The 26,883-nt window shown below is 44.9% G+C and overlaps 1 protein-coding gene across 1 annotated transcript in view; it reads left to right on the forward strand.

The window, feature by feature from the left end:
* The window catches only part of DCDC1 (doublecortin domain containing 1), a 469,848-nt gene that overhangs the window by 411,159 nt on the left and 31,806 nt on the right, over window positions 1-26,883 (forward strand). The window contains exons 22-28 of the mRNA XM_075547690.1: window positions 4,995-5,154; window positions 9,050-9,208; window positions 10,978-11,178; window positions 18,146-18,239; window positions 20,568-20,738; window positions 23,820-24,005; window positions 25,506-25,709. Coding sequence (XP_075403805.1) covers window positions 4,995-5,154; window positions 9,050-9,208; window positions 10,978-11,178; window positions 18,146-18,239; window positions 20,568-20,738; window positions 23,820-24,005; window positions 25,506-25,709 — 1,175 coding nt within the window. The remainder of the gene's footprint in view (window positions 1-4,994; window positions 5,155-9,049; window positions 9,209-10,977; window positions 11,179-18,145; window positions 18,240-20,567; window positions 20,739-23,819; window positions 24,006-25,505; window positions 25,710-26,883) is intronic.

Raw genomic sequence — 26,883 nt, forward strand, 5'->3', positions numbered from 1 at the left:
CTCCAATGCACTCTGTTTGGTAACCAGGTTATTCCCCTCCCTCCGTTATGGATAGAGGGAAATCACTGGAGGCCCATTTGCAGTGCTGATCTCACAAATGTATCTTGGCCTCCCACTGTCGTCCATAGCTTTCTGGAAACCAGAATCTCACAATTTAGGTTTTGCTATTATTCCCTCCTTCAGCTTCAGATGATGTGATTTACAATCCTTAGGTCATTGATGCTGATGTGCTTCTTCCAAGGGCATTTAGTTGACATCTCACTTAGAGGGCTGCTTGTTTTAGAAACAAACCTTTAAGACGGCAGACACTATGCTATTCTAAGCACTGTCTGACTCTTCACCACACTTTGCTATAGCACCCATAGCTTCTGTGCTCGGGGCATGCTGGAAGAACTAATTGTTCTTAAATTAGAGCTAGGATTTAGTGCGAGCCCAGAATTCAGTCCTGGATCTGGGTTGTATCTGTCTTGGGCTCCCCTTAGAGAACTCCTTGTTAATGTATGGTAGGGAATCTTAAAGATTTTATGTTAGTATTGCCATTGATTAACTCCTGGTACTAATTTTAAAACACTGCTGAGAGAAGGCTATTGGACCAGTTTAGGCTAACTGCATATCATAATGCCTGAATTATTTGCTTGTACAATGTAAATCTTTACATGGCTGGACACTGTTTACACAAACCTTGGGAATTGGTTGTCAGGCAGAATTCACAATATTCACTGATGATGTCAATCACAGATCTGCCGGAATAATACATATATATATATAATACATATATATTTGCTGCATGAAGATATAGACAGATATATACATGTATATATCTGTCTATATCTTCATGCAGCAAATCGGGCATTCATATACTAAGTCGATGTTTGTCCTCCTGCCGGCAGTTCAATCCTCTTTGTATAGCTGTCTTCTGGCTCTATAAACACCATGCATTTTCAGTCTTAGTCCTCAGGTTACAGGTCTGTTTGAGGTAGAGTCCAATTCACCTGGTGGAGTTTCCACGCTGGATCCCTCAGGTGTGGCCTTTGGTGCATATTGTGATCCTGGAAGAGGCAGGATTTATTGCCCCAATATTCTAGGGCACTTGGCCAGGGTCCCCAGGTTGTGTTCAGGAACTCGGCTTGTGTCCAACTCCCCATTTAGGGGCTTTAAAAGTACTGTTGGTCATTTTTCACTCCCCACTTGGAGGTTGGTCCTCCCTCTTTTTCTGACAACAGGCATACCCTTGTCTTCCCCCAGACATGTCTACTTCCTTTCTGCCCTCCCTCCCGACCTGACTTGCCCATTGGTCTCCCTCGTTCCTCTGATAGGGGGACCTCATCGTAACTTTGATGGCAACCACTAAGCAATCAGCATCTCCCCCACCCCCCTGCCCTTGACTGTTTGATCCCAGCTGACGTGAAGAGCCCTTGCCACAGTGACCTTCCCGGTGCACAGCTTGAGAGGATGGTCTGTGGTTCATGGGCACTGGTCAGGCTCTCCACCAGGCTGGCTGCATTGGCCAGCAGCCTGGATGTCCTGCAAACCTGAGCGTATGCCTGCCCTGTTGCTTGTCCTGATAACAGCCGACGCATGCCGTCTTTGTCCTTTTGTCATTGACTCACTGCACTCAGCAGAATGTCTTCCAGATCCCTCCATGTCATGAGGAGCTTCATGACTTCATCTCTGTTTTGGGATGATGTGCAGTATTCCATTGTGTGTATATATCAAAGGGTTTTTTTTAACAGTAAATATTTATTTCCATGAACTACTAGCACAAGTCTTTCTGGGAGGCAGAATCAAGCTACCAAAGTGTTTAGGAGGTGTGGGCTTCCTGGATTTGAGCCCCCTGAGCTACTGGCCCCTATTCCACACACCAGGTGGCACAGGAGAATGAGGGTTTGGGAATGGAATGTGGCTGGAGCGAGAGAGAATGCCCCTGAATGCTTGTGTGGGAAATACAGACCCAGCTTTGCCCCTTTGCCTGCAGCAGGAGGAGGGGGTGGGGGGGGGAGGGAGAGAGAGACTAGCTCCCACAGAAGGGCTAGAACTACATTCAGCTTCAACCCCAAGACTTAGGGAGAACCAAATGATTCTCTCCCTGTCTAAGTTATCTTAGGAACTCTTCCTACCTGGTCTTCACTTTACCTCTGGCCTGTCTTCTGAAGGTTGGATTCCAGATGCTGCTATTGAAACCAGTGCTCCTTGCTCCATCTTGTCCCCTGGCCTCGCCCAGTGGAATGGCCTGACCTCCTCCTCTTGCAAACGCCAGAGTTTGGGGCACTTCTCCAACAGCAGGGACTTAGCTTAGATAGTCCAGCGAGCAGCCAGCAGCAAGGACTTAGCTCAGATAGTCCAGTGAGTGTGTGGCCCAGTGCAGGCCAGGAACTTGGCTGGTCTTAACCACTGGCTTCCTACCCCATCTTAGACCACTGGACACACTGCTCTTTGCACAACAAAAGGGAGCTGGACGGTTTGTGTGGTGGGAACCAGGGCTGAGGCACCATGAGCTGAGGCATCTTAGGGGAAGGCAGGGAAGACAGAAGGCAGGCTGCAGCTCTTGTCACAGGTCAGAGAAATTAGAAACTTCTCAGCATGTGGGGAAGGAGGAAGGAGGGGGAAGGTGGGTGGCAGGGTCTGTGCAGAGCTGTCAATCCTCAGGCCAGAGGTGGGTTTTTTTTTTTTAATAGAATTGCCTACTGATGGGAATTTTGGCTGTTTCCAACTCCTTGCTCTGTTCGCTGTGCTCCAATGCGCATGGTAGAGCAGGGATCTGTTTACGGTCTGTCTCATTCCTGTGGGATCTAGGCCCGGTAATGGGATTGCCAAGCCCTATGCTATTTCCATTGCCATCTGTCTTCAGAACTGCCATATCACCTTCCACAGTGGATGGGCATGTTTACAGTCTCACCAGCAGTGGATAAGTGATTTAATCTCTTCACACCCTCTCCAGCATTTGTTGTTCTATGGGTTTTTTTTGCTTTTGCTTTAATTGGGCTATGGTTATGGGTGTTAGATATAAATTTATTTTTAAGAGACCATTTTACTCCTGAATGTTGCTGTTGAGCTCTTTTGATCACCTATTTAACAGGATCCCTGGTGGCTCAGCCCTTAAGTTTCAGGTTACTAATGGAATGGTTGACAGTTCAAATCCACCAGTGACTTCAAGGAGAAAGATGAGTAGTCCAGTCTGCTTTGATAAACATTGCAACCTTGAAAACCTGTTGGGGTAGTAGTTTGGCTCAGTCCTGTACTATCACCGTGCATCAGAATCATGGTGAGCCCAGTTGCTATATTGTAATTAACACTACAATTGGGATGTGCTAAGAAAATAAACTTGATTTTATCTATAACACATCTGGCTGTTTGGTGTGTGTGTGTGTGTCTACTATCACTCCATCTAGAAACAAAAAAGTCTCTAGGTCTAAATATTGTCCAATCCATTCATTTAAATTCAATCTTTCAGGAGGGCTTTCCTATTGTTGTTTTTTGACCCTCACTGTGGCCTTCTCTAGCCAGGCCTAGAGGCATACTCTCACTCCCTGGGCTCAGCACACTGAAGTCCACAGCTGTAGTGACCCATAGTCCATTATTTTAGTGCAGGAATTGCTTTGGGTGGGTGGTGTACTTGCTGCTTCATTAGACCTCTGGTCTGCTCCCCGTGTGCTCCTGAGGCCAGCGATGCACCAGTGTTCATGCCCAAAGCAGCCCTTTCCACAGACCCATGAGGATGTAGCCCTGGCTCAGGCTTCATCCTGGCTTGGAGCCACATCCCCAGAGACCGAACCCCACGCAGTACCTGGGTCTTATGGCTGTGCCTTTGCAGCAAGGTCAGGGGCAGCACAAGAACTGGCCCCATCGTGTCTTGAACATGTGTTCTCAGGGTTTCTGCGCTCAGCTAACGTGGCAGAAGGGAAGCCAGTGAGTGGACATCAGGACACCCTGTGCTGGGCAATGCCTTTCCCTGTCTTCTGCCCCAGTTTCCCTCAGGTCCCTAAAGGGCAGTTTGTCTCCAGGTCAGTTTTGCAGGGAAGACTTGGATGTGCTAAAAGGAAGATCGGGCACATGGAAACATCTTAAACCGTAGTTCTTTCCTTGTTGTAAGGATGGTGTGTCGGGCACTGTCCTGAGTCCGCCTGTCACAGCGAGCTGTGTGTTCTTACGCTCCTTTTGGCACCGTTCTCGTCTCCTGCTGGCTGCCCCAGAGCAAGAGTCAGGGAGACCGAACGGGAGCAGAGAAAAGCTCATCTGTGTAATTTAACATACATTGCGTACCACACAATAAGGTTTGCATGTGCCTTTGTAGTCACTGGGGACTTCTGCTGGGGACTTTGTGATCTCAGACAAGAATGGATTACCCAAAAAGCTAGGGGCACATAGGCCTCCGTATGAAATGAAAATCTGACACCTCAACATGTGAAACTGTTACTTACTTTTTAGTAAGTAAACACAGAATAATCCGGTGCCTACCTTGGCTTTGGATAATCCGATAGAGAATGGCCACTGCCATTGAGTGATGCTAACTCACAGTGACTCTATAGACAGACTAGAGCTCCCCCTGTGTTGGTTTCAGACACTGTAACTCTTTAGAGGCATAAAAAGCCTCATCTTTCTCTCAATGAGGTTGGGGGTTTTGAACTGCTCACCTTGTGGTTAGCAGCCCAACCTGTAACCTACGAGGCCACCACCAGAGAATGACACAGCTCTTTGCGACCAGAACGGCATTTACATCAATAATGAGACTTGTTAGAATCATTAGGGACAGTTTTGTAGAACAAGTCGTGTGTCTTAATATTCTTGCCTAAGAATATCTTGAGCATAAAGAATCTATAAGAATTAAGTTAAGAGAAATACAACCTATTAGTTTGAAAAGCAACCTTCAATTACCCTCAGGATTTTTTCTCCTAGACTAAAGCTGGAAATTCTCTTTTTAATTATTGTGTGTATCCACATGCTTCCCGTTCTGCAATCTTGACTTATGTGGCTGCAATGTGTGCCTGTCTGCCCAGCTCTCGTTCTAGAAGTCCAAAGTGACATTGTCTCGGGAGCCAAGCTTGCTGTGCATAAACCTGTAGCAAATTCTGGAGAAGAGAGGGAAATTATAGACCCAGAGGAAACGCAAATGCGAAAAAATGCTTCGGCCAGGGAAAATGCTTCTGGTGAGATTCTGTAAGTAATCAGCGGGGCCAGAAGAGCTACAGAGTTGCTGTTTGAACTCAGCTCATTAGCCCTGTAACGGCGCAGAGCCCACGCCGGGACAGCAAGGCCCGTGTGCGGAACTAACGTCAGGTGAAGAGCGAGGGTTTAATTAGTTTCCTGGCAAAAAGGATCCAAGTGGAGCTTCAATGTTCTTCTTTCAGCAATTTTGTGTTAATGGTATGATTTTAAAAAGACAAGAAGCTTGACATTTTAGAGCGTGACTTGAGGCCGTCCTCACGTCTTGCTCCATAAATGTTGACTTTAGGGGTGGGGAGGGGTCAAGCTTCTTCCCTGGTCTGGGTCCAGGTTATTTACCGGTTATTATGCATGCACCAGTCTTTCACATGTACCATTGTGACGGCTTCCTGTTTGGGGTCCCCACTTCCATAATCTCTCATCAGTTTTAAATGTTTATCTATCTAAAAGCCATTAAATTCGTGGAATTCTCGTATGTTTTTTCTCCAGACAAGAAAAAAAAAAAACAAACCACAGTGTAGTCTGGAATAAAGCCTTTCTTTCCCTGCTCCAGGACTGACTTTGACCCTGGTTTACATCCCTTCTCCCTGCTATTCTTTTCCATCCGGTCACCTCGACCCCAGCTCAGGCTCAGTCCCAAAAGCTGCTCCCTGATCATGGCACACCTGCTTCCTCTCTGAGAAGGAGCCCTGGTGGGGCAGTGGGTAAGCACTCAGAGCCATCTGAAAGGTTGGTGGTTTGAAAACACCAGCTGCTCCGCGGGGTGGATGTGTCTGCTGCCATCGAGACCTGTAGCCTTGGAAACTCGGTGGGGCAGCCCCACGCTGTCCTGCAGGTTTGCTGTGAGCCAGAGTGAACTCTTACGGCAAGGGGCTTGTATCGGGGTTTGGGCAGGTTCCTGAGGTTGTCTCCGCTTGCAGTGCTCTGCTGACCCCAGTGCTCTCTTTTGCAAATGATTCTTCATCTCTGAAATCCACCATGACAATGACTGGCCTTAACAGTCTTCCCAGCCCAAGAACCCCTTGAGGGCAAGGCCTGTGTTAGTCTGGGTAGACTAGAGAAACAAATTCCTAGAGACACTGGTGTAGAATAAAGAGCTTTATCTACAAGACCAATTGACTATTGAGAAAACATCCCAGCCCAGTCTAGATCAAGTCCATAAGTGTGGTATTAGCCCAAATGTGCAGTACCAGTCTATAAATTCCTCTTCAGACTCATCCAACACATGCAATGATGTCGAATGCAGGCAAACCACAGGCCAATAGGTGTAAAGTCTTGTGGATCCAGTGGTGGTAGAGGCATCTTAGCACTGGCAAGGGTCTCCACGTGGTTCCTTCAGCTCTGAGGCTCTGACCGCCATCAGCCTGTCTCCATGGGGCTTGTCAACAAGAATGTCTCTCTGGGAGTAAGTGTGTTTCCAGCCTCCAGCAAGCTATTTATCTCCTTAGTGCCTCCAGATGAGGTCATCAAACTATGATCTGATTGACCGGCTGGACTCCACCCCTTTACTCTTAATCCTCTCCAATTGACAACAGATTATATAACTACCATAAGGCCTCTACCACTCACACCCCATGAAGAGCAGAGGTCCCGAGCTTTATGATTAAATGATTGGATGAGAGTCAAATGATAAAACAAAAAAAAATAGACTGTGTAGTACTGTGAAATATTAACTTATATATCATTGTTATGAACTATTCCTAAGAGATTGGTCTTATGCTAAATTCAGAGACCTTCAACTTTTGGAAACCAATTTTCTTTCTGTGATAGGAAAGTGATATTTGTGCACACGCATACACACACAGACACCCCAGAAATCATCTTTCAGGGAGTATATGATTTGACCCATCTGGTATCTTATTTAATGTCTAGGGAATATAGCCCCAACTTTCCCAACATCTCCCCCAATACACTGTTTTGCCTTCCAATCTTCTAAAGACTGTATCATCTAGCCCCTTCCTTACATTATTAGAGTATACATCATGGGGGAGGAGCAGTGGGTATGTGTTGGGGTGGGGGGACAAAATCAGAAAGTAAAACAAAACAAACCCATGGAGAGCAAAGATCTCATAGATTTCATCAAGACCCAGAGGTTTAAATGATTCAGTCCGCACACACCACAATGTAGAAATCTGCATGTCCAAAGCAGGCTCTGTAACTGTCTCATAATGCAGTTATAATGCACGCTCACTTGTTTCTTACCTGTCTCCTGACCTGTAGAAGATCAACTCCATAAGACCTGAGAATGTACCTGCATTTGTCATCACCGAGTCTGCCCTCTGGCACTATTACACGATCACTAGTATACCATTGCGCCTCTCACCACAGCTCTACGTCTGTCCTATCCCAAACAGCCCACTGCCTAGTGAGTGGATTCCCACTCACTGCGACCCGATGGGAAAGTAGAACCGCTCCTTCGGGGATTTGAGACAGTGAATCTTTACAGGAGCCTCATTTTCCCCCAAAGAGCAGTCAGTGTGTTTAAACCCTGACTTGAGTTAGCCTAATACATAACCCACTAAGTCACCACAATTCCTTGGGCCTGTCATATACCAAATGGGAAGTAAATTTTAGTTGAAAGAATGATTAGATAAATAATGAATTATCAAATAAGTGAAATCATTAAGAAAAATCAATTAATATAGAGGATGGATTTTTAATGACCCACGATTCTAAAATTGATTTGACAATATTTCTTTTGTCAGGACCCCAATAGCTAACCCAATACTCCAGTCGATGCATCAATTCTAAGTGAGGAAATTAAACGTTTGGTTTTAGAGATAAATCTCATTTGCACCTTTCTAAGTATATTAAAAATAAAGACATCATTTTGGTTTTTGGCTTTACCTTTGTTCCTTCCAAGAAATGGGATTGAGGGGAAGCCATGTTTCTGGTTCAGAACACAAGATGGCACTGTTGCATTTTAACTGAAAGATATTTGACTCGTGAAGCGGCTGTGTCCCTCCGTTGTTATCCAACCTTTTCATAGATGCGTTAAGACTTTTGTTACATTTGAAAAATGTGCGGTCAGCTCTGCTAACCCAGGGAATTGTCCCTGAAGATTTTTTTGTAATTTGATATCGCTTGTAATTACATAACAGCATCACAAGTACTGTGGCGATCCCGGTCTCCCACGGAGAACTTTATTTACACATATGCCTGTTCAGAGTGCTGAAATATGCTGGCTGTGGTCCCTGTATCCTTACCTTGCCTCGGGCCAGGCAGACCTCAGATTGTGTCCGTTCCCGCTGAAGGGAACTGTACCCACACAGGGGCCACGGAGCTTATTGCATGTAAATCCACGTAGTGGCTGCAGTTTCCTTCTTCCTTTTAATCAGAAGCGCAGACCCTGTCTCCACGATTCACTCTTAGTATTACCTCTGAATGTCTTAGCATATTGTTCTCTATCAAGCGTTGGTTCTTATGTGCCAAGGCTGCTGGGTTTTCCTTAATTTCTCAATTGAGAGTGGAAAAAAATCGTTAATTAGTATTCCTTACTACTGTCTAAAGAGCAGTTTATGAAACCCAGTAACCGAGACTGTGGCCTTCCCGATAGAATTGTCACCGATTTTCGTGAAGCAGTCAGAGCAAGTCTTACAACCTGTTCACTCCTTCTTTATTAAACCACCGAGTACTCGTTGTCTCTGTATTTTTGAAATACAGTACATGGCCCTACTTTTTCAGAGTAGACACCAGGAAAATGAATGCTACTTATGATGTAAGAATTGTATCTGTAGCCTTCCATTCCAAGATCCAAAGATATATTAGTAGGATGTAGGTTTCTAACGTGGAAATAATCACTTACTGATCAGAATGCACTCAGAGAAGATTCTCTGAAACCAAACCAGAATTCTCGCTCAGACCTGTGTTTGCTTCTGAACCTTGATAGAGATGCACACGCCAGAGCCCACCTCCGGCTGAAGGCTTGTCACTCACTTTTCAAGTATGCCTGGCAGAAATCTACTCCCGACTTTCAGGAGAAAGACTCTTTTCCAACGACAGTGGAAGAAGGGCTCTTCGAAAACATGGAACCTTCGAAGAAAGCCAGGTAAAATGCTGCACGTTTAGAGATTTGTTAGAGATTTCTACCTGGTCTGTGATTCACTTACAGAAATATTCCCGGGAGCTAGCACTGCTCTCGGCCTCTGGGTTATTCCAGCATACACATTCTGTCTTTCCTATGCTTCGGATAAAGGGGTTTTCACGTATTGGGGAGAAAGACCTTGTCTTCTTAGCTAGTTCGTATACAGTGCAATCTCTTGTCCACTCGGGTGTCTTTTCTATTAAACTCTGAGCTTATCTGGGCCTGTCCCTTGAGAGTTTACACTGAGCTTGAACAAGTGCTTAAATGAACTTCCAAGTAAACATGCAAAATACCCTGATGACTTTGAAAAAGAAAAATTTTATTGTATTTTCCTTTTGTTTTAATTTTAATTTGGGGGCTGGTATCAGAAGGACTGACAGAATATATTGTACTGCTTAGTCTGCTGTAAACTTTTACATATTTGCTTAATATTAAAGCACTTTCTCGAAGCTGTGAATTAAGTGATTTTGGCACTTCAACATTTAGCATTAGTCCATATGTACAGTAATAGATATTTATAGATTAAATGCTAACACATTTTAATAGTTAATAAGTTTAATAAGTTGCTTTGTACTTTCCAATCCTCAAGTAAATGAATGTTTAAAGTTAACTTATCAGTTTATCATTTGTAGAACCATTCTATTCTCTGTATAGTTAGGGGGGACTGAAGAACTTGAAGAATATTCTATTTGCCAGGAATATTGTGCAAAGGTTCTAGCAAGACCCATCCTTTAAGCAGAATTCACTGTTTTCCTCTGCTTTTCTCTGCTTGCTGTCTTGATTTTTTAAGACTAATATTACAAAGTTGGTGGTGTTAAAAAACAGAAAAAGTATTGATCACAATTTTTGTGGGTACAAATTAAGAGTTTGGGCCGTGTTGATTCCTTTTGAAGGCTTAGCTAGGGGAATTGTTCTGTTATCTCCCCTGGAATGGTGCTAAACTCTAAACTAAACTCGCTATTGAAACAATACAAATCTTAGAGACCATATAGGATAGGGTAGAATTGCCTCTGTCAGTTTCCAACTCTGTATGTGGCTGGCTCTATGGGAACTCTATAGAAAGCCTCCATTTTCTTCTGCAGAACAGCTGGAGGTTTTGAACTGCTAACCTTGCAGTTAGCAGCCCAATGCATAACCACTACTCCACCAGGAAGTTGCAGATAATCTCTTGCCCTGTTGGGGGAGTCATCACCTGCTCTCTTTCCCCTGTATGAATGGCTTTGCTTTTGCACTGTCTTTGTCTGGTACAAGACACCACTCAGAGCGATGAGGACTAGGACCCACCCTACACCATTGCAACATCATCAGCTGCATTTCCCCAAAGGCCACATTCAACCAGTTCAAGGGTTCTGACTTTAGCATGTCTCTTGAAGGAACAGAATTCAATCCATGGCACCCATCTCTCATGTTCTTACTACTATTGCTTCTCCTTCGCTGCTCCTCCTCCTCCTTCTCTTCTTTCTCTAATTGCTTCTTCAGTGGAATTCTTTTGTTTTCCTCTGCTGATAAGTTTCTGATACGATCTTTGGATAAACATTTATACACTCACCCTTCCATTATTACAGCAGTTTGGAAGCACAGCACTAATGATATTTCTGCCATGTGGGGGATGACGCTTTACTGACATGTTAGTGTGATTCCCACTGGCTTTCTTGCCAATAGCATTTATAGGCTACACTACGTCAAGTGCATGGGGCAGTTTTCTGCCACTAACAAGCTTTTCTTTATCTCATCCATTCACCAAGGCCTGGTAAGCTGCCGAAACTTTGCTATCAGCAATTTGAATACAGAGATGGGCAGATTATAAGCCTCGCTGCTCCTCAGCTTGTCCTGGGGGTTCCAGGTCCCCACCTCTGTTCTGGCACTGATGTGGTTTTAGTGGTGAAGGCATCTGATGAGAGTCATCAATTCTGGATACACAAGGAAGACAGCAGGTAAGCACATTTATTTGGGGCTTAGTATTTACAAAACTAGGAGCATTGGTGGCCCAGTGGTTATGTGTTCAGCTGCTAAATGCAAGGTTAGCAGTTCAAAACCACCAGTCACTCCACAGGAGAAAGATGGGTCTTTCCACTCCCATGAGGAATTACTGCCTTGGAAACCCACAGGGGCAGTTCTATCCTGTCCACTAGAGTGACTCTGGGTCATCATTGACTCAATGGCCGTGAGGATGGTGTGGGTTTTGGAATATATAAAACTGAGCGGGAGTGTAAGGGGCCTAGCATGGTTCCCATAGAGCAGGCTGGCATATATTTGAAAGCTTTACATTGTATTTAACTTGGCAGATTTCCCCTCCCCTCATCTTTGCCAAGCAAGAGAAAGAGTGACATCAAATGTAGATGTTCAGTAGACAGCACACAATCCATTCACCATCAGATTCAGATAAGAACTGTGTGGTCTGACTGACTGAGTGCATAGTTTTCCCTGGCCATCGAGGTTAGGGTACTCATTGAATTGTATTTTTATGATATGAAATAATTGAAAGTGAATTTTAAAGGGTCCCCGTTTTTTAAATTTTGCCAGGTACCTCATTAACTTAACCTCCCAGACCCATATCTGCCTCCTTCATAAAACAGCCAACCAATGTAGCTTTCACCCACACAGCAAAAATGAATGCTCACATTAGTAAATTTACCAACTGCATTCAATGCCTGGCTTCGATGAGCTCCAGACTCAAACCAGTCACTATCAAAAGGTTATTTCTGAAATAATCAGAGTCTGGGTATAATAAGTGGTTATGAAAAGATTCCTGTTACCTTTGTTGGGTGTAAAAATGTTGTAGTTTTCTTTTTTTTTAATTTTTGATCAGTTGAATATAGGTTGTATGATTTACAGATGAATTTAAAAGAAACCTCAGATTTTCATAAAATACTCTAAGAAGAACACTTTTAAAAAATTTTGAATGTTAGGGAAATGACTGAGAGATGAATGGCAGAATGTTGCTTGTTGTAGTCCACGGTGGCCCATTATACTAGTCTCTCTGTTTTCATGCATGTTCAGACATTTCTTTAACCTAAAAAAGAGAAAGGGTGAAACAAAACCTTCTCTATTGTTAAGATTGACTTCCTTCCAGTTCTCTGGCAGCGTTCTCTGGGGCCAGGAGTTCTCCAGGGGCCTCTTTATTCTTTTGAAATATTATACAAAATGCTGTGTGTTTGTGAACCAGAGTAAAAAATATGTATATTTTTCCTGGGGAAGAGCAGTGGTTTTCATTGGCTTCTCAGTGTGTTGTGCAAAAAGGCTTATGAATGGCTGCTTTGAGGAAGCTAGCAGAAACTTCAGCAGGGGCAGCAGCAGGCCCCGTGCCGCCTGCCTCTGCTCAGGGCCTGCGATGAGCAGCAAGCAACCCTTGCTGGGCTTGTTTTGGAGAAGGTAGAAAATGCCAACCGTGTGACCTACCTGGTGAGTGTGTTTCTTTGCCTTTGTCCTGCGGAGCCTTTTGTCCCGGAGAATGGCTTGCTCCATAGGACGAAAATGTGTTCCTTCAGGCACCCATGGTGCTTAGGAGCTGATACCCTTGGAGAGAACCAAGCAACCAAACCCCTGCCCTTCTAGAGCTGCCGTCCTGGTGCTCCCTGTCTCTTCAGTTCCCGGAAGTCCGCCACGCTTCTTCCTTACCCGCCCACGTACACACTTACCTTGTTCACGCAAGAGCCAACCAAGGTTGCCTTTCATCCACAGTCAGAATGAATTCTTTTCATTTATTTTCATAGACTGCAGCTTTCTGCACCATAGTAGAGGCCCCAACCTCAGTGTAAATTAGACGTAGAGTTTAGGAACAGGGTACGGGGGTGGGGTGGACATACACCGGGAATGAGAGCCAAGGCAAAGCCAGGCACCGTGACTGTGACCCAGGTACAAGAATTTGGTCGTTGGAGAAGACTTGCTCTGGGCTCTTCTCAACATCTCTCACTGTTTCGGCTCTTTTTCTCCCTGCTCTGTCTTTCGTCCTGACTCCTGTGGAGAACGCAGTAGGGTGAGGGAGGGGTCTGGAAGTAAAATGGAAAGAGCCGTTTGCTCTGGGCTGTGAGCAGCACTGCTTTGGGAAATCTAACCCCATGGGTAGCGCAAAGGAGGAGCGAGGCCACCTCTTCCCACCGCCTCCCCCTTACCGGCACACTCTGCAATGTGGTCACCCGGAAGCCCCTTCATGTCCAGCTTCAGCAGCAGAGAGGGGCAGTTGGTGGGAGATGGTGGCATTAATTGCTGCTGGGCCACAAACTTGAGTCCAGGGAAACAGAGAGAGCAGCCCAGGTGGCCTGTGGGGCAGGGTGTGCTCCTGAGCATGCGTGTCACCAGAAACTCTTGGGGGAGGGAGGCTTTGCAGAGGTTCTGACGACTCGGTACAAGCGACATCCAAAGTGAACAATGGGCTCAAACATACCCATAATTGTGAGGATGACGCAGGACCAGGCACTGCCTTGTTGTCTTCGACCCAGCGTCACTCTGAGTTGAACTGACTCGAAGGCACCTGAGGACGATGACAAGATTCAGGGTAATCTGTGTCCATGGTGACCAAGCACCTGGGCTTGCTTCCTCGTTTTCCCTTGGCGTTTTGCTTTGTGCTCTGCGTGTAATTGGAAATCGTTTGTCCTGATAATTGGGCGAGGCCAGAGCTACCTAAGGTTGCTCTACAAAACAAGCCTGCAGAGTATCTCCTTCCCATGAAGGAGCGTCTTTCTTCCTCTGTTTTGCCCTGGCAGTACATTAGTGCCTAGGGAGGCCGCTCAGAATGGGTGTCGATAGTGTGTAGACAGCAGGGCGGGTCAACATTAAGGAGGGTACCGATGGCCAATCATGGCTTAACACCCAGCAACCGTCACTGTGACCATCTCTGTGTCTTGCTGTCAGCCATGCTTTCTAATCCTGTGGACCTTGGCTTACCTTTTTAGTTTGGTCTTCTATTTAAAATAGGAATTCTGACATCTGAAACAATTATCAGCAAAATCTCTTAAGGGAAATAATGATGTGGGAATAAGGTGCGACTGGGAGAGCACACAGTCTATACTAGAAGTTCGAGCACCGAAAAAGGAGGCACTGGAAAGTCAAGAGGAAAGGGCCAAAGACGCACACATTTGGTTCCAGCCATACAGAGGGATGGTCCAAGCCAACTATTGGGATCATCTGCCATCTCCTCTGTTTACATGTCACAACACCTGAATGAATCATTTGATCTGTTAAAGGAAGTATAAGAAAGTACTCAGGTTATTTATGTATTTTTGAATCCATCACAGGACTCAAATTCATAGAGGAAAAAAATACGTATGTACAGTGTCCTGGAATTTGGAACTGAAAGAGATCTTGGAAATCTCCTAGTCACTGTCACTTGATTACCAAACCCAGACTCATCGAACTCGCTGCCATCAAGTCGATGCCGATTCATCGTGGCCCTAAAGGGCAAGACAGAACTGCCCCTGTGGGTTTCTGAGACTAGCTCTTTATGGGAGTAGAAGGTGCCATCTTTCTCCCACGGAGCAGCCGGTGGTTTCAAACTCCTGACCTTTTGGTTAGCAGTCCAGTGTGTAAGCTCTATGCCACCAGGCTCCTCACTCGATTGCAGAGTTGGGTAAACTGAGGTTTGAAGGGACTAAGTGGCTTGTAGGCAGTCCAAGAGTGCGGTAGTGAACAAGATATTGCTGGGTTACAGAGTAAATCTCCACCCTCCTTCTCGGCACACGGGAGCATTGAATGCAAGTCCATACACTTGGGCTTTTTGCAGGATGCACACGCTCATCCACTCCTCCTCCACGGCAGGCACCGGGGACTGTCCTGTTCAAACTGGGAAAGTAAAGGCAGCAGTGGAGAGGTGGCGCACAGGAAGCATTGGGGACGTCACGGTGTTTATTCTAGGCAGCAAAGGAACAAAGGAAGCTGCAGGGCTGATCCTGGTGTCTCAGTCCAGGTCATTGCAGGAAATCCAGCAAGGCTTCATTCCTTGAATAATATCATTGCATGCCAATAAAAATGCTAGACTCATGCAACGCAGCTTGCCAGGCCTGCAGAGATGCACAATGCAGAGGACTGGCTCTTGTGCAAAATGGCCTTGATAAATGCCCCAGAGGAGCTCTGTGGAACGGAATTCGCATTCTGGATTTAAACTACCGCCTCGCTGACACGTCATAGAAGAAATACATGATAAAATGAGGAGTGACTCGCTTACAGCATTCCAAGTAATATGAAAACTCCGCTCCTTTGTTTTCCTGTACTTCCTCATTTCCCCAATGGACCTCAATTGTTTTATGTTCAAGATGCGCAAGTTTAATATGTGGGCTCCCCCCACCCTCAGTTTGGGAAGGAGAACGCGTTCATTGAAATGTGTGTGTGGGCGGGAACTCAGTGAGCCTACCTTGTTGCCTGAGTCTTGCAAGCATTCTTTGACAAGCGGGTCTGGTCACAGGACTCTGGTGCTACCTCAGTGGGAAGCGTTTGGTGTGCCTCCTTTCCTGGGCTCCAGCTCTCCCAGGTTGCAGAGCCCTGTTTTTGTAATGGAGCCCCTGCTTCCTCCCCACACTCCTCCCGTATTACCCATGCAGGCCGGGCCATCCTCTCCATGGATGGGCCACTGCTGTTCAGGAAGGGAAACATGTTGGCAGAAGAATTGGCTTTTCTATACCAACAACAGTGTGGACTGCTCAGGTCTACTTTTTTGGGTTTAGTTTTATTTTTCATTTTAAGTAATACAAGGAAAGTATGGTGGGGGAGGGGTGCTCAGTAATTTTCATTTTATTTTTCAGTCCAAGGAGCTTCATATTAGCTCTCATACCAGATCATTTAAAGATATTCTGCATACATTGTAAGCTTTGAAATACAGCTCCCTTTGGGTGGGGGAAAGAGAATTTGAGGTCAAGCTACTAAACACTGACAGCCACTAATCACAGTGGCTGGGATGGGGGCTCAAGCACAGGGACAGCTGTGAGGACGGTGGGGGCTCGGCAGGGGCTCCTGCTGTGGTGCATGCGGTCGATATGGGTCTGAAGGGACACCGTGGCACTTCGCAACCACAGCCTGGCCCTGTGCTGTGTTTCCTCTGCACTGGCAGAGCAGCAGCGCCATGAAGGGTGCGCCATGACACCACTTTTACAGATGAGGAAACCGAGCCGCCCAGTCTATAAGGAAAGCTACTAGAAGCAGATTCAAGCTTCAAAGAGAAGCTGTGTGGCTCCAGAACCCACGCTCTTGGTCACTCGGCCACATGGCCTCTTGTAATACAAGCAGTGAAGAAGATGTATTCCTGTGAGTCCAACCAGGAGGTAGAAACCACACAGATTAAAGAGGGAGAATTTCATATCAGCAGTGATCAAACTGTGATAAGGGCATGCTTGTCAAACATGAGAACTCTATATGGTTCTCTAGAGCTGAGAGAGTATACCTAAAGATGGACGAATGTACACGTGGGATGCCCCCCGCCCCCACAAGGTGGAGTTCAGATCACATGGGAGGCAGAGAAATGCCTACCGTATATACTCGAATATAAGCCAACCCGAGTATAAGCTGAGGTACCTAATTATTACCTGGGAAACCAGAAAAACTGATTGACTCGAGTATAAGCCTAGGGTAGAAAATGCAGAAGCTATTGGTGAGTTTCAATAATCAAAACAAATGAAAATAAAATTACTAAAAATGGAGACATCAGTGAGGTAATGTATTTAAATATTTATTTTAAATAAAAACATAAATAAAAGCATAACAAGTCATTTAACACTAGTAAACCAGCACAGTAAGTGGAAAATAGGTTCAACAAAAACAATAAGGTATCAACAATGAAACCTTAAGAGTACTCTTCCTTGAGCTCAGTCAGCAACCAAGCTAAAATGTAAAGAGTTAAAATCCTTCAACACTGGATTCCTCATCATCATCCGTATCCCAATGCAGAACTTCAGCTGATGTGAGGTCATCATAGATGCTGTCCTCACTGAGATCACCATCATCACCATCACTGCTGTCATTTCCGTACAAAGCGCAGTCTTCACTGCCATCCACAGCATTACTAAGACTACCTTTCTGGAAGGCACATGGCACCATGTCTTCTGGAATGTCTTCCCATGCATCTGGAAACCACTTTGCTATTAACTCTATGTCAGGCTTCATGAGATTTCCTCCTTTTGTTAGTGGACTTGACCAGGTGACATCCATTCATGCTACATCCTTCGCACCCGATCTTTAAAGGGCTTATTCAAAGATACACGTCATAGGACGGCTCTGATTGGTTAGATGTGAGTAAACAAACATTCAAGCCCTGCAGTGTCAGAGGGGCTTTGAATGAACAGCTGAGAAACGGCAATCACCCGCTCCTCCCGTTACCTCGGCGGTAGGAGGGGCTCCAGTGAGATGTTACACCTCGCTGGGGTACCACTGACCTGTGTATAAGCCGAATCTCAGTTTTTCAGCACTTTTTTTTTGTGCTGGACAAGGAGGAATAATGCTCTGAAATGCATGGTGCTGGTGGGGCCAGGGCATCGGATGTGCAAAGGACCTGGGGCCTGGATACAGCAGGTCTGGAGCGCATGGGAGGGTAGCCATAGTGGGAAGGCCATGAGGAGGTGATTTCCAGGAGAGGTCAGGAGAGGGCTCCAAGCGTACTGGGGACCTGTGTGTTCTAGGCACCGGGCTGGGCAGAGCATCTTCAGAGACCTTCAGGCCCAACTGCTTACCAGCTCTGCAACAGCTGGAAACAGCAGGAAAACCCCTTCCTCCTTCAGTGTTCCCCCAAACTCTCTACCAAGAAAGCTCAGTATTTCAATCCTGAAAGAGGAGAAATGCTTACAGAATGGACTTCCGTAATCACAGACCATGCATTGTAGATGGATTTGGAGTTGAGAGGCAACTCCTGGGTAGTTGGCACAGAAATGTATCTAATTTGCTCATGCTACTTTGTAATGTGACTCATCCTGTGTTTCCAAGGACCTTTCACCTGGCAAGTAACCCAGACCTTGTGCTGGCAGTGTCTATGACTAAGGCTGCAAATGAAGGTGGCAGCCGCCCGGTTGTTGTTCAGGTAAGACGTGACTAGGCTGAAGAGCAACCCCAGCCCCGACTACATGGAATTCAAATAAAACCCATGCTTTCTTGTTGCGGACGAAGAAAATGGATCTCATGCAATCCCATCTTGATTGCGAATGTCATTGCTAAAACATTTACACTTGTCAGCTTGGATTTCAAATTGCACATGTGTTCCTGTAGCTATTAATTTAAGTTAATCCAACAGATGGTAGTTGCAGGCTTGTGATGTGCCAGGCTTGATGCTGGGTACTGAGATCCAGTGGTGAGAACGGCAAATCACCCCAGCCGGCATGGATCTCACAGTCCCCGCCGGGGGGTGGGGGGGTGAGATGGCACTGCGGGAGGGCAGGCAGGTGAGTTAGAGTCATGATTTTTAAATCGGATGACCAGAAGCACTTGCATGTCCCCCTAGTTGGTGACTGGAAGAAGGGACATATGGTCCAGGAAGGTGTGAGTTTATCATGATTAATTATTCTAAAAGACCCATTTCAAATACAGTCTTATAAATATGTATTAGCATCAAAATAAATTTTGAAGACTTCAGAGAATCCTGGTTTTGATAACCATTTTGTACAAAGATGTATGGAGTTCCTTTTTCAGATTTTCCCATCATCTTCAATTACTTCTAACCCTATTACAAGAATACATGGTCTCCCCCCCCCACCCCCCCACCCGCCCCCTGCACCTTGTGGAGAGGAGATACATTGTTAGAAAGTCCCAGTTCTGCCGATATTTTCTGTATCCTCCACAGTACTTAGCATCTTGTTGTTGAAAGGAATACGCTGTTTCCAAATAGCATGTGTTTGATTCCCTGCTTTCAATAGAAGTGAGGTGACTTCTTTTGCAAGCCCCAAATCCAAAATTGGGTCATAAAATCTGGACACATATCAAAGATTCATTAAGCCTTTCGTCCTGATGATAAACCTAGAGGGGAAGTTTCTTGCAGCAGTCACGGGATATGTAGGATTACCTTCTTCTTGGTCAGGTGCCTTTCAGCCCAGACCACATGGAGAGAAAAATCTCATCTGGATTCACATGTAGCATTTTAAGGAGTTTCATACAATTTACAGATACAGTATCTGCCTTTCAAGGTCCTATTTTATATGAAATGAGTTTGCTCTAAAGACAGTTTTTATGATTTTTCAAGGTTTTGTTTCTGTTTCCTCTTCTGATGTCTAATTTTTATTTTTTGAACCATTCAATTTAGGAGAAAATAGTAAAAACCACATGAGACCAAGGCATGTGATCTCAGTGCTATGACATCCCTCCTTGCATTTTTGAGTTCCCAGCCCTCTGAGAGACACGTTTCTTGTCTGACCCATTAAATCAGTTCTTCAGACTCATTTACTTTTCTTCGTTACTATTAATCTTGCACTTGGTAAAGTAGGTGTTATTAATTATAAAGTTCCTTGCAGTGTCATGATACGTTTAGCTGGAATTAATCTGCTGGTTCAGATTCTGTTCAATTGAAGCTGTTCATTTCTATGCGTATACTTGAGCCCAGTTTGATAATTAGAATAAATATGCCATTTCTATTACATATCAAGCTTGGTTGCATTCATATGTTTTAAAGAAGCAAAACAAAAAGCCAACGTCCTTCATCATTAATGGAATGTGAATTAAAATATCAAGGAACTATTTTTTCTCTATTAAACTGATGGTATTTTGAGAGGTGTGAGATAAATAGATCATTGCACAAACAATTGGTGGAAGTGTCAACTAGAAAAAAAACTTTCTTGAAAGCATTTTTATATGATAGATCATAATCTTTCAAAAATGGTCATTTTTTAATCAGTCACGGTGCTTCTAGAAACCATAAACATTCGGTTACATAATCATTCAGTGTTGTTTTGCTCAGAATAGGGAAGGTTTGAGAAAAACCTATATGCTTAACTATTGGGAATTAGTAAAATACAATTTCACAGAGATAAAATAATGTATATATATATATATATATATACAGTGTATATATATATATATATACACACACACTATTTTATCTCTGTGAAATTAAAGGCATGTCATGAAATAATTGTTAAGACAAAAGAAATGCATTTACTAAATTGTAAGCATTTTGTATTTCTCTTTTGGCAAATCTAAGAAAATATGTGTATTTAAAAATACAATGGAGATTATTTATATGATACCCAAAATGTCAGGAATAGTTATCATTGGATACTGGACTTGTGAATACAATGTGGACAGTATCTTTGCTCTCATTGAGAAATTGCTTTGTAAATGCCTGTAATGAAAGATATTACTTGTAGAGGCATCTAATAGTCCACTGTCTCTCTCTGACTTCATATTCTACCTGTTGCCCCAGAGATATAAGCCATACGGCAATGGGAGCGCCAATCAAAAATGGCGTTATGTGGAAGACACGAAAGCCTTCGTGGCTTTCCATGGTCCTGCCTTGGATAGGGAAGTCACCGCAGCACACTCTGCTGGCGTCTGCACGTCCTCGGTGATAAAGGACAAAAGCATCGCCCAACCAGTAAGTTGTTCCTTTCTGCCAACGAGAAAAGAAAGATGGTGTAAAAATGAAAAACAGAGTTCTGATGGAAGAGGGGAAAGAAAGAAAAATGGAGTAAAATAGAATAGTTTAATAAAGAGGGTTTTTTTCCTAGAAAGCTTAGTGTTAAAATAAGTTGAACACTCATTTTTGAGCAAAAGTCACACAGACCACGAATCGGGTTAGGAAAGGACAGGGGACGATGCACGTGACTGTGCTGCTTAGATTGTTTCCGTAGCTCTCTATCACTGGCACAGCTTCAGCCGAGCACTTCAGCAGCACCTCCCCGCGGAAGTACATGCACTTCCGCTGCACTGCCCAGGTGTGCCTGCCAACTGCAAGGGACTCCGCCCCAGAACTTGTATCAAAATTCAAGTAACTGTAAGGGACTTTATATTATGTTACACTCAGCATATGGTGGAGTATGTATATATTCCTAATGACTAAAGGAAATAATTTAGCAAGTTCAGTTCTTTAGTTCTTATTAGGAAGGAAGTACTTGTCTCAAACTTCACAAATACCTTCGAATCACTCTGGGTTAGTGGGTCAAGCCACCATGCGGTCGTTTGGCGGTTTCCAACTGCTGACCCTGCAATGAGCAGTCCAACGCATAACTGCTAGGCCGCCCTGCTATGGGGCCTTCATTCCCCAACTCTGCGGAAAACTCTGCAGTTGTGCAAATGTGCTAGGCCATTGTGCACTTTTCTGCCTTGAGCCACACTGCCCGCTTCCTGCCCCTTCCTCCTTCATCTGTGAATGTCTCTTAGTTAGTTAAAGGGGCTTTAGTTGAGTTGAGTTAAAGGGACTTTAGGTTCACCAGTCAGAGCAGTCAAAGGCTGCTGAGGAAACCTCCAAAGGCCGTATGAACCAACTTCAAAAAGTCCCCACTGTACCAGGACAGAACAATAGATAAATGAAGCCAGCTATTGAATACATAGGTCTGTCTGCATTCACATTTTCACATGGCTACTAGCAGCCCATGGGTCATAACTGGAGATTGTGGTTGTTAGGTGTGGCTGGGTCTGTTTCTACTTGTAGCTGCCCTGTGCACAGAACAGCAGAGCAAACCACTGCAGAGGACAACGCCGCCCTACCCCCACCATTGTCCTTTTGTTGGAACCTATTGTCCTAGTCACCCGGTCAATCCATCTCCTTGAGGGTCTTCTTAGGCAGTGATCCTCGACTTTGCCATGAATGATGTCTTCCTCCAGGGACGAGTCCCTCCCACTTAACATGCCCAAAGGATGTGAGCTGATGTGTCACCATCCCTTGTTCTCAAGACCCTCCCGACTGTGCTTTCACCAGGATAGATCTGTTCCCTCTCCTGGCAGCCTACGGAATATGAAATATTCTTTCCCACGATTGTAACTCAAACACATCAGTTTTTCTTTATTTTCCTTATTCATTGTCCAGCTTTCAAATGCATACAAGGCCATTGAAAATGCCAGGGCTTGGGTCAGGTGCATGGTGCATCATAACCTTAAAGTGCAAGCTTTGCTCTTTAACCTTTAAAGAGGTCTTTATGCAGCAAATGATTCAGGGAAAATATATCATTTGATATCTTAACTGCTGCATAGAAGTGTTGATTGTGTATCCAACTAAAACATAAGGACACTGGTATGCAACTTTCCATAAATGAATGGATGCAGGCAATGAGCAAGTCTCTGGGAAGGGCAAACAGTTAAGCACTCAACTACCGGTCAAAAGGTCAACTGTTCAAACCCACCTGAGGTGCCTCAGAACACAGGTCACAGTGCTAATCTGGACACCTGGGGTCATCCTGGTGAGAATCAGCCCCACAACACTGAACAACAGCATCTATAACACACGCAGTGCATGTCAGCAGTGAAAAGAAGCACAGCAGGTGGGTGTCCTCTGATGTCAGCACACAATCCCACTGATGAAATGGTCCAGCTTAAAAAAAAATCTAAGCCGAATTTTTAATCACATCTCTCATTCCAATCGTGAATCCACTGGAAGCGTAGTGGACAGGTGAACGTGTGAAAGGACCTGAGCGCAAACAGGCCGCTACAACCTGAAGGGAAGATGAGCGGCAACAAATAAGTTGCAAGAAAAAAAATGGAGATGAAAGGAAGCAAGAGACATGTAAACCAATTATGATGTAGAGACCTGAATTCTGGGTCAAACATTGTAGGGGGGAGGGGATAGGAAAAATTGAATACTGACTAAGTTATTATATTAAGGTGTTATCATTGTTAACTTTCAGGTGTGATACCGTAGCTTCGGTGAAAATTAGAGGGGTGTCCTTTACAGACAAATCCTGCTTTATTTAAGAATGAAACTATATGATGTAGAACTAACTTCAAGATAAATCTGGCTCCAGAGGAAAGCGGGCAGGGCTACAAATGAGTGAGACCAGTAACTGCTGATTTGGTTGAAGATGGTGAAGGGGTCATGGCATTTTCTCCTTGTTTCGTGTGCGATGAGCATCTCCAGTGACTGGTTCATTTGTGCTTTTATTGAGGGATATGAGGCAAGGGGCTTGCAGGGGAAGGAGAGGAGGGAGAACTCAGAATGGTAGGTTGCAGAATTTGAGGTGAGTTAGGAGGGTGGTGGCATGCAAGTCGCGGCCCCTGGCCTGGGGATCTCCGTGGGCACCACGCTGTTGTGCTTATAAGTATTCAAGCCTTTAAGCAGCGGAAATTTCCTAGTTAAAATGTTCTGTTAGAAATCATTTTGAAAACATTTTACAGTGCGTTCCTCTCATAGCATGTCCAGAACTCCATTGAACCAAGTCAGGACCATCAATATGCTGGCTAAACCACCGTCCCTGCAAGGAAGCCTGTCTCCAGACCTGATGTGCCATTAACTTTAGAATGGCCTTGCTTCCAGCCTTTTTCACGTGGCAGGCCTTGTAAATATATTTTTTATTTGGGGGGGAGGGGGGAGAATAAATATAATTAAGAAACAAAATAATACATTCATGTTGATATTGCCTTTTAAAGTGATCAAGGTGCTTTTTCAGCATTGCAAAACGCTCCACGAACATGCCCCGCTTTTAAGACGTGCGTGTGCGAAGACGTCTTTGTCTCCCCCCTTTAGGGATATTATTACCTCTCACCTGGTGGAAAGAGCAAAATGATGCTCTGCTTGGCTTGCGGTGGATCCATGAGAGCAGCGAAGGGGCTCAAACAATTGCCACCAGGGGTCTCCTTCCGCTGCACCTCAAGCTCCAAGACCCAGAAGCCCTTCTCACTAGGGCCCTTCAAGGTCATCAGCGTGGCCAAGGTGCGTAAAGATCGGTGCTCTGTTAATGCATGTCTGGTAACAGTTTGGAGACTTGGACGCATTCATGATCCGCCTTGCACTCAAGTTCATCTCGGCTAATCCAATTTATCTTCCTCTGATGTCCCTTTACCATTTTACCTGCATCGATTTCCTTTTCCCCATTGTAATTTAAAATACATTTTCTATTAATCGTTCAATACACCCTTTGAAGTTAATTGGGCACTTCTGCTGCTTTCCTCATCTCCTGACACCTTTCCCTGCTCCCTGTGCTGCTTTCCCATGAGGAAGTGACTGCACATCTTAACTTGGTGGAGGAGCTTTTTTTGGGGGGGGGCCTCTACCCACAGAGCAACCCCCTTTTTACTAGTATAAAAAACACTGCAGGGAGAATTTGACATGTTGTTGCCAATGACTGCTCAGGGTGGGTGCCCAGACCATGCATCCATGTCGAATACTATTTATAGCTCACAGAGAACTCTCTGCATTCTCTTGTGCTCATAATTTAAACTGGCTCCATTTAAAACATGCTGCCTTTCAAGTTGAGAAGTGAGCCGAGCTAGGGGACCCATACACGTCTGTAGGAAACCGAGTGCTCAGCCACCGAGTCCAGTCTGACTCATGGTGACCTGATAGGGCAGGTTCAAACAGCCCTGGTGGGTCTCTACGACTATAACTCTTTACAGGCGTAGAAAGTCTTCTCTTTCTCCCAAAGAGCAACTGGTGGTTTCGACCTGCTGACCTCGCAGCAGCTCAGTGCATAATCACTATGCCACCAGGGCTCCTCTCAAAAGGGGTCCTTCCTCAGAGGTGGTAAACTTTGCCTCCCCCATTCCTAGATCACTACTCTCCACCCCCACGGTAGCAGATTACAAGGAGTATCCACAGACACCATCACTCCTGAGAAGAGACGTCAACCCACTGGGGAGACCCGAAGGGTTTGGCTGTGTTTTAGGACTGAAGGCCTACAGTGCTAGGAGGTGGCATGAGCTGATCGGAAAGGGGCTTTCATACATAGGCATCTCAGACAGAAAAGAATGCCCTTTAGCACAGCATTGGGGTAGGGTGGTTGACACTCATTCCCATGTGGTTAAGGCTACCCGAATCCCTTGCATTTGCATCAAGATCTGTCACTGCAGAGCGGTGTCATCTTAAAGTTAAGGGCTTATCTGTAATGACAGTGTCCCAGTTCTTCAACCCCAAGTTCTCACTGACCCTGTCACCCTTTGTCCTTGTATCCTGTCACAGGGGACATTCAAGAGAAAACCAGAGAAATGTAAGTCCAGTCATCTAGGAATTCAGTGGCAGGGCTGGGAATAAAAGTGGGGATTCTGACCCAATGTCCTGCCCTCTCCAGCATCCAATATCTTAGCATAGGATGGGAACGTTTTAAAAATGTAGACATTAAACACATGCACACAGGCATTTACTAAATAAAAAGACTAACACGTAGAAACTTTTTAACAGCTCATGAAATGTATGATTTCTTCTTCTTAAAATCAGGCTGATTTATCTTCTAACAAGGCTGAGGAAACACGACGTTATTACGAAGGATTCCAATTATCTTTACGGATGCAGACATGCTCATGGGCTGTGTCTCATGGTGGAGTGGCAATGCCTCACCAGAAGGCAGTGAAAATAATTGCGTACAAAAATGGGAACGGATATCATGATGGGAAGTTAATTGAGGCTGGAACTGTCCCCATGGTAAGGGATTATCACTTAAATGCTTGTGTCCTCACTGATAATGATAATGGTTATTCTTCTGCAAAAAAAGTAAGCAGCGGGATTGAGTGATAAGTATCTGTGGCCTGTCTCACTAATTTAAGCTGATGAGACCAAGATCTTTGCTTTCTCAACAATTTCTTTCTGACTGTGTCTCCTTGGGACATACAGTTCTAGAAAAAAGGGCATCCAGAAAATGGGTTTTAGATTTGACTCGGAGCAAGGATCAGTAAGAGAAGGGGCAGAGAGACGATAAACAGAATTACTTCGTCTCCTAAAGGACGGGAGTCCTGTTTCTGCCTTCTTTCCTGTCCCAGCTTCAAGCTGGCTGCTGTCTGAGTAGGAAGACATCTCACCTTATGCTCCAGCTGCAGAATCAAGTGTACATTTGTTGTTAGGATGTTTTCCTTCATTTTCAAATTGGACAAGCAGGTTGTGGTGGGAGCGGCTATTTGGTCTCTCTCTTAGAGCTGGCTCCCCAAAGGGGCAGGAGAACCAGAAGGCTTCGTGTTTTTCTCCATTTCTTGGTGATTGTCTGGTCGACACATTTTGGCCAAGGACTTTCCTACTACAATGTTCAATATAATAGAGAGTTGTTTGGGGGACTTCCTTACAGACGTGTACCACACACATACCCATTGTCCTAGGGATGTAGTTTTGCTTTAAGAGATGTACCACAAGTGGGTTTCTTGCCATGTAGGAGACCAGAAGTCTGAGTTCAGGGGACGAGCTCTCAGGGGAAATGTTCTCCCTTGCTCTGTTCTGGAGAAAGGTCCCTGTCTCTTTTCCGGCAGCTTCTATTTCTATATCTAGTTGCCTTGGTGACCATATGTCTTGTTTGCTTGTTTATTGGCTCACTTAACCCGCTCTTTAACATCTCAAAAGAGATAGACTTAAAATGAACAAACAAACAAAATAACTCATTGCAACAATTCTGAATCATATTGACCTTATTCAAATACTGCTTTATTAACATAACACAGAAAACCCATTCCGGTTGGGATTGTAACCACAGGTGTAAAACCAAAGCCCACTGCTCTCCAGTTGATCAGACAGTGAGACGGAGATGAGCCACTCCTTGGGGATGCCAGGTACATCTTTGCGGTAGAGGCGGCTGCCTCTCCTGGGAGTCCCTGGTGGCTTCAAAAGCCAGCCC

The sequence above is a fragment of the Tenrec ecaudatus genome, chromosome 4 (genome assembly GCF_050624435.1).
Source record: "Tenrec ecaudatus isolate mTenEca1 chromosome 4, mTenEca1.hap1, whole genome shotgun sequence".
Taxonomy (NCBI): domain Eukaryota; kingdom Metazoa; phylum Chordata; class Mammalia; order Afrosoricida; family Tenrecidae; genus Tenrec; species Tenrec ecaudatus.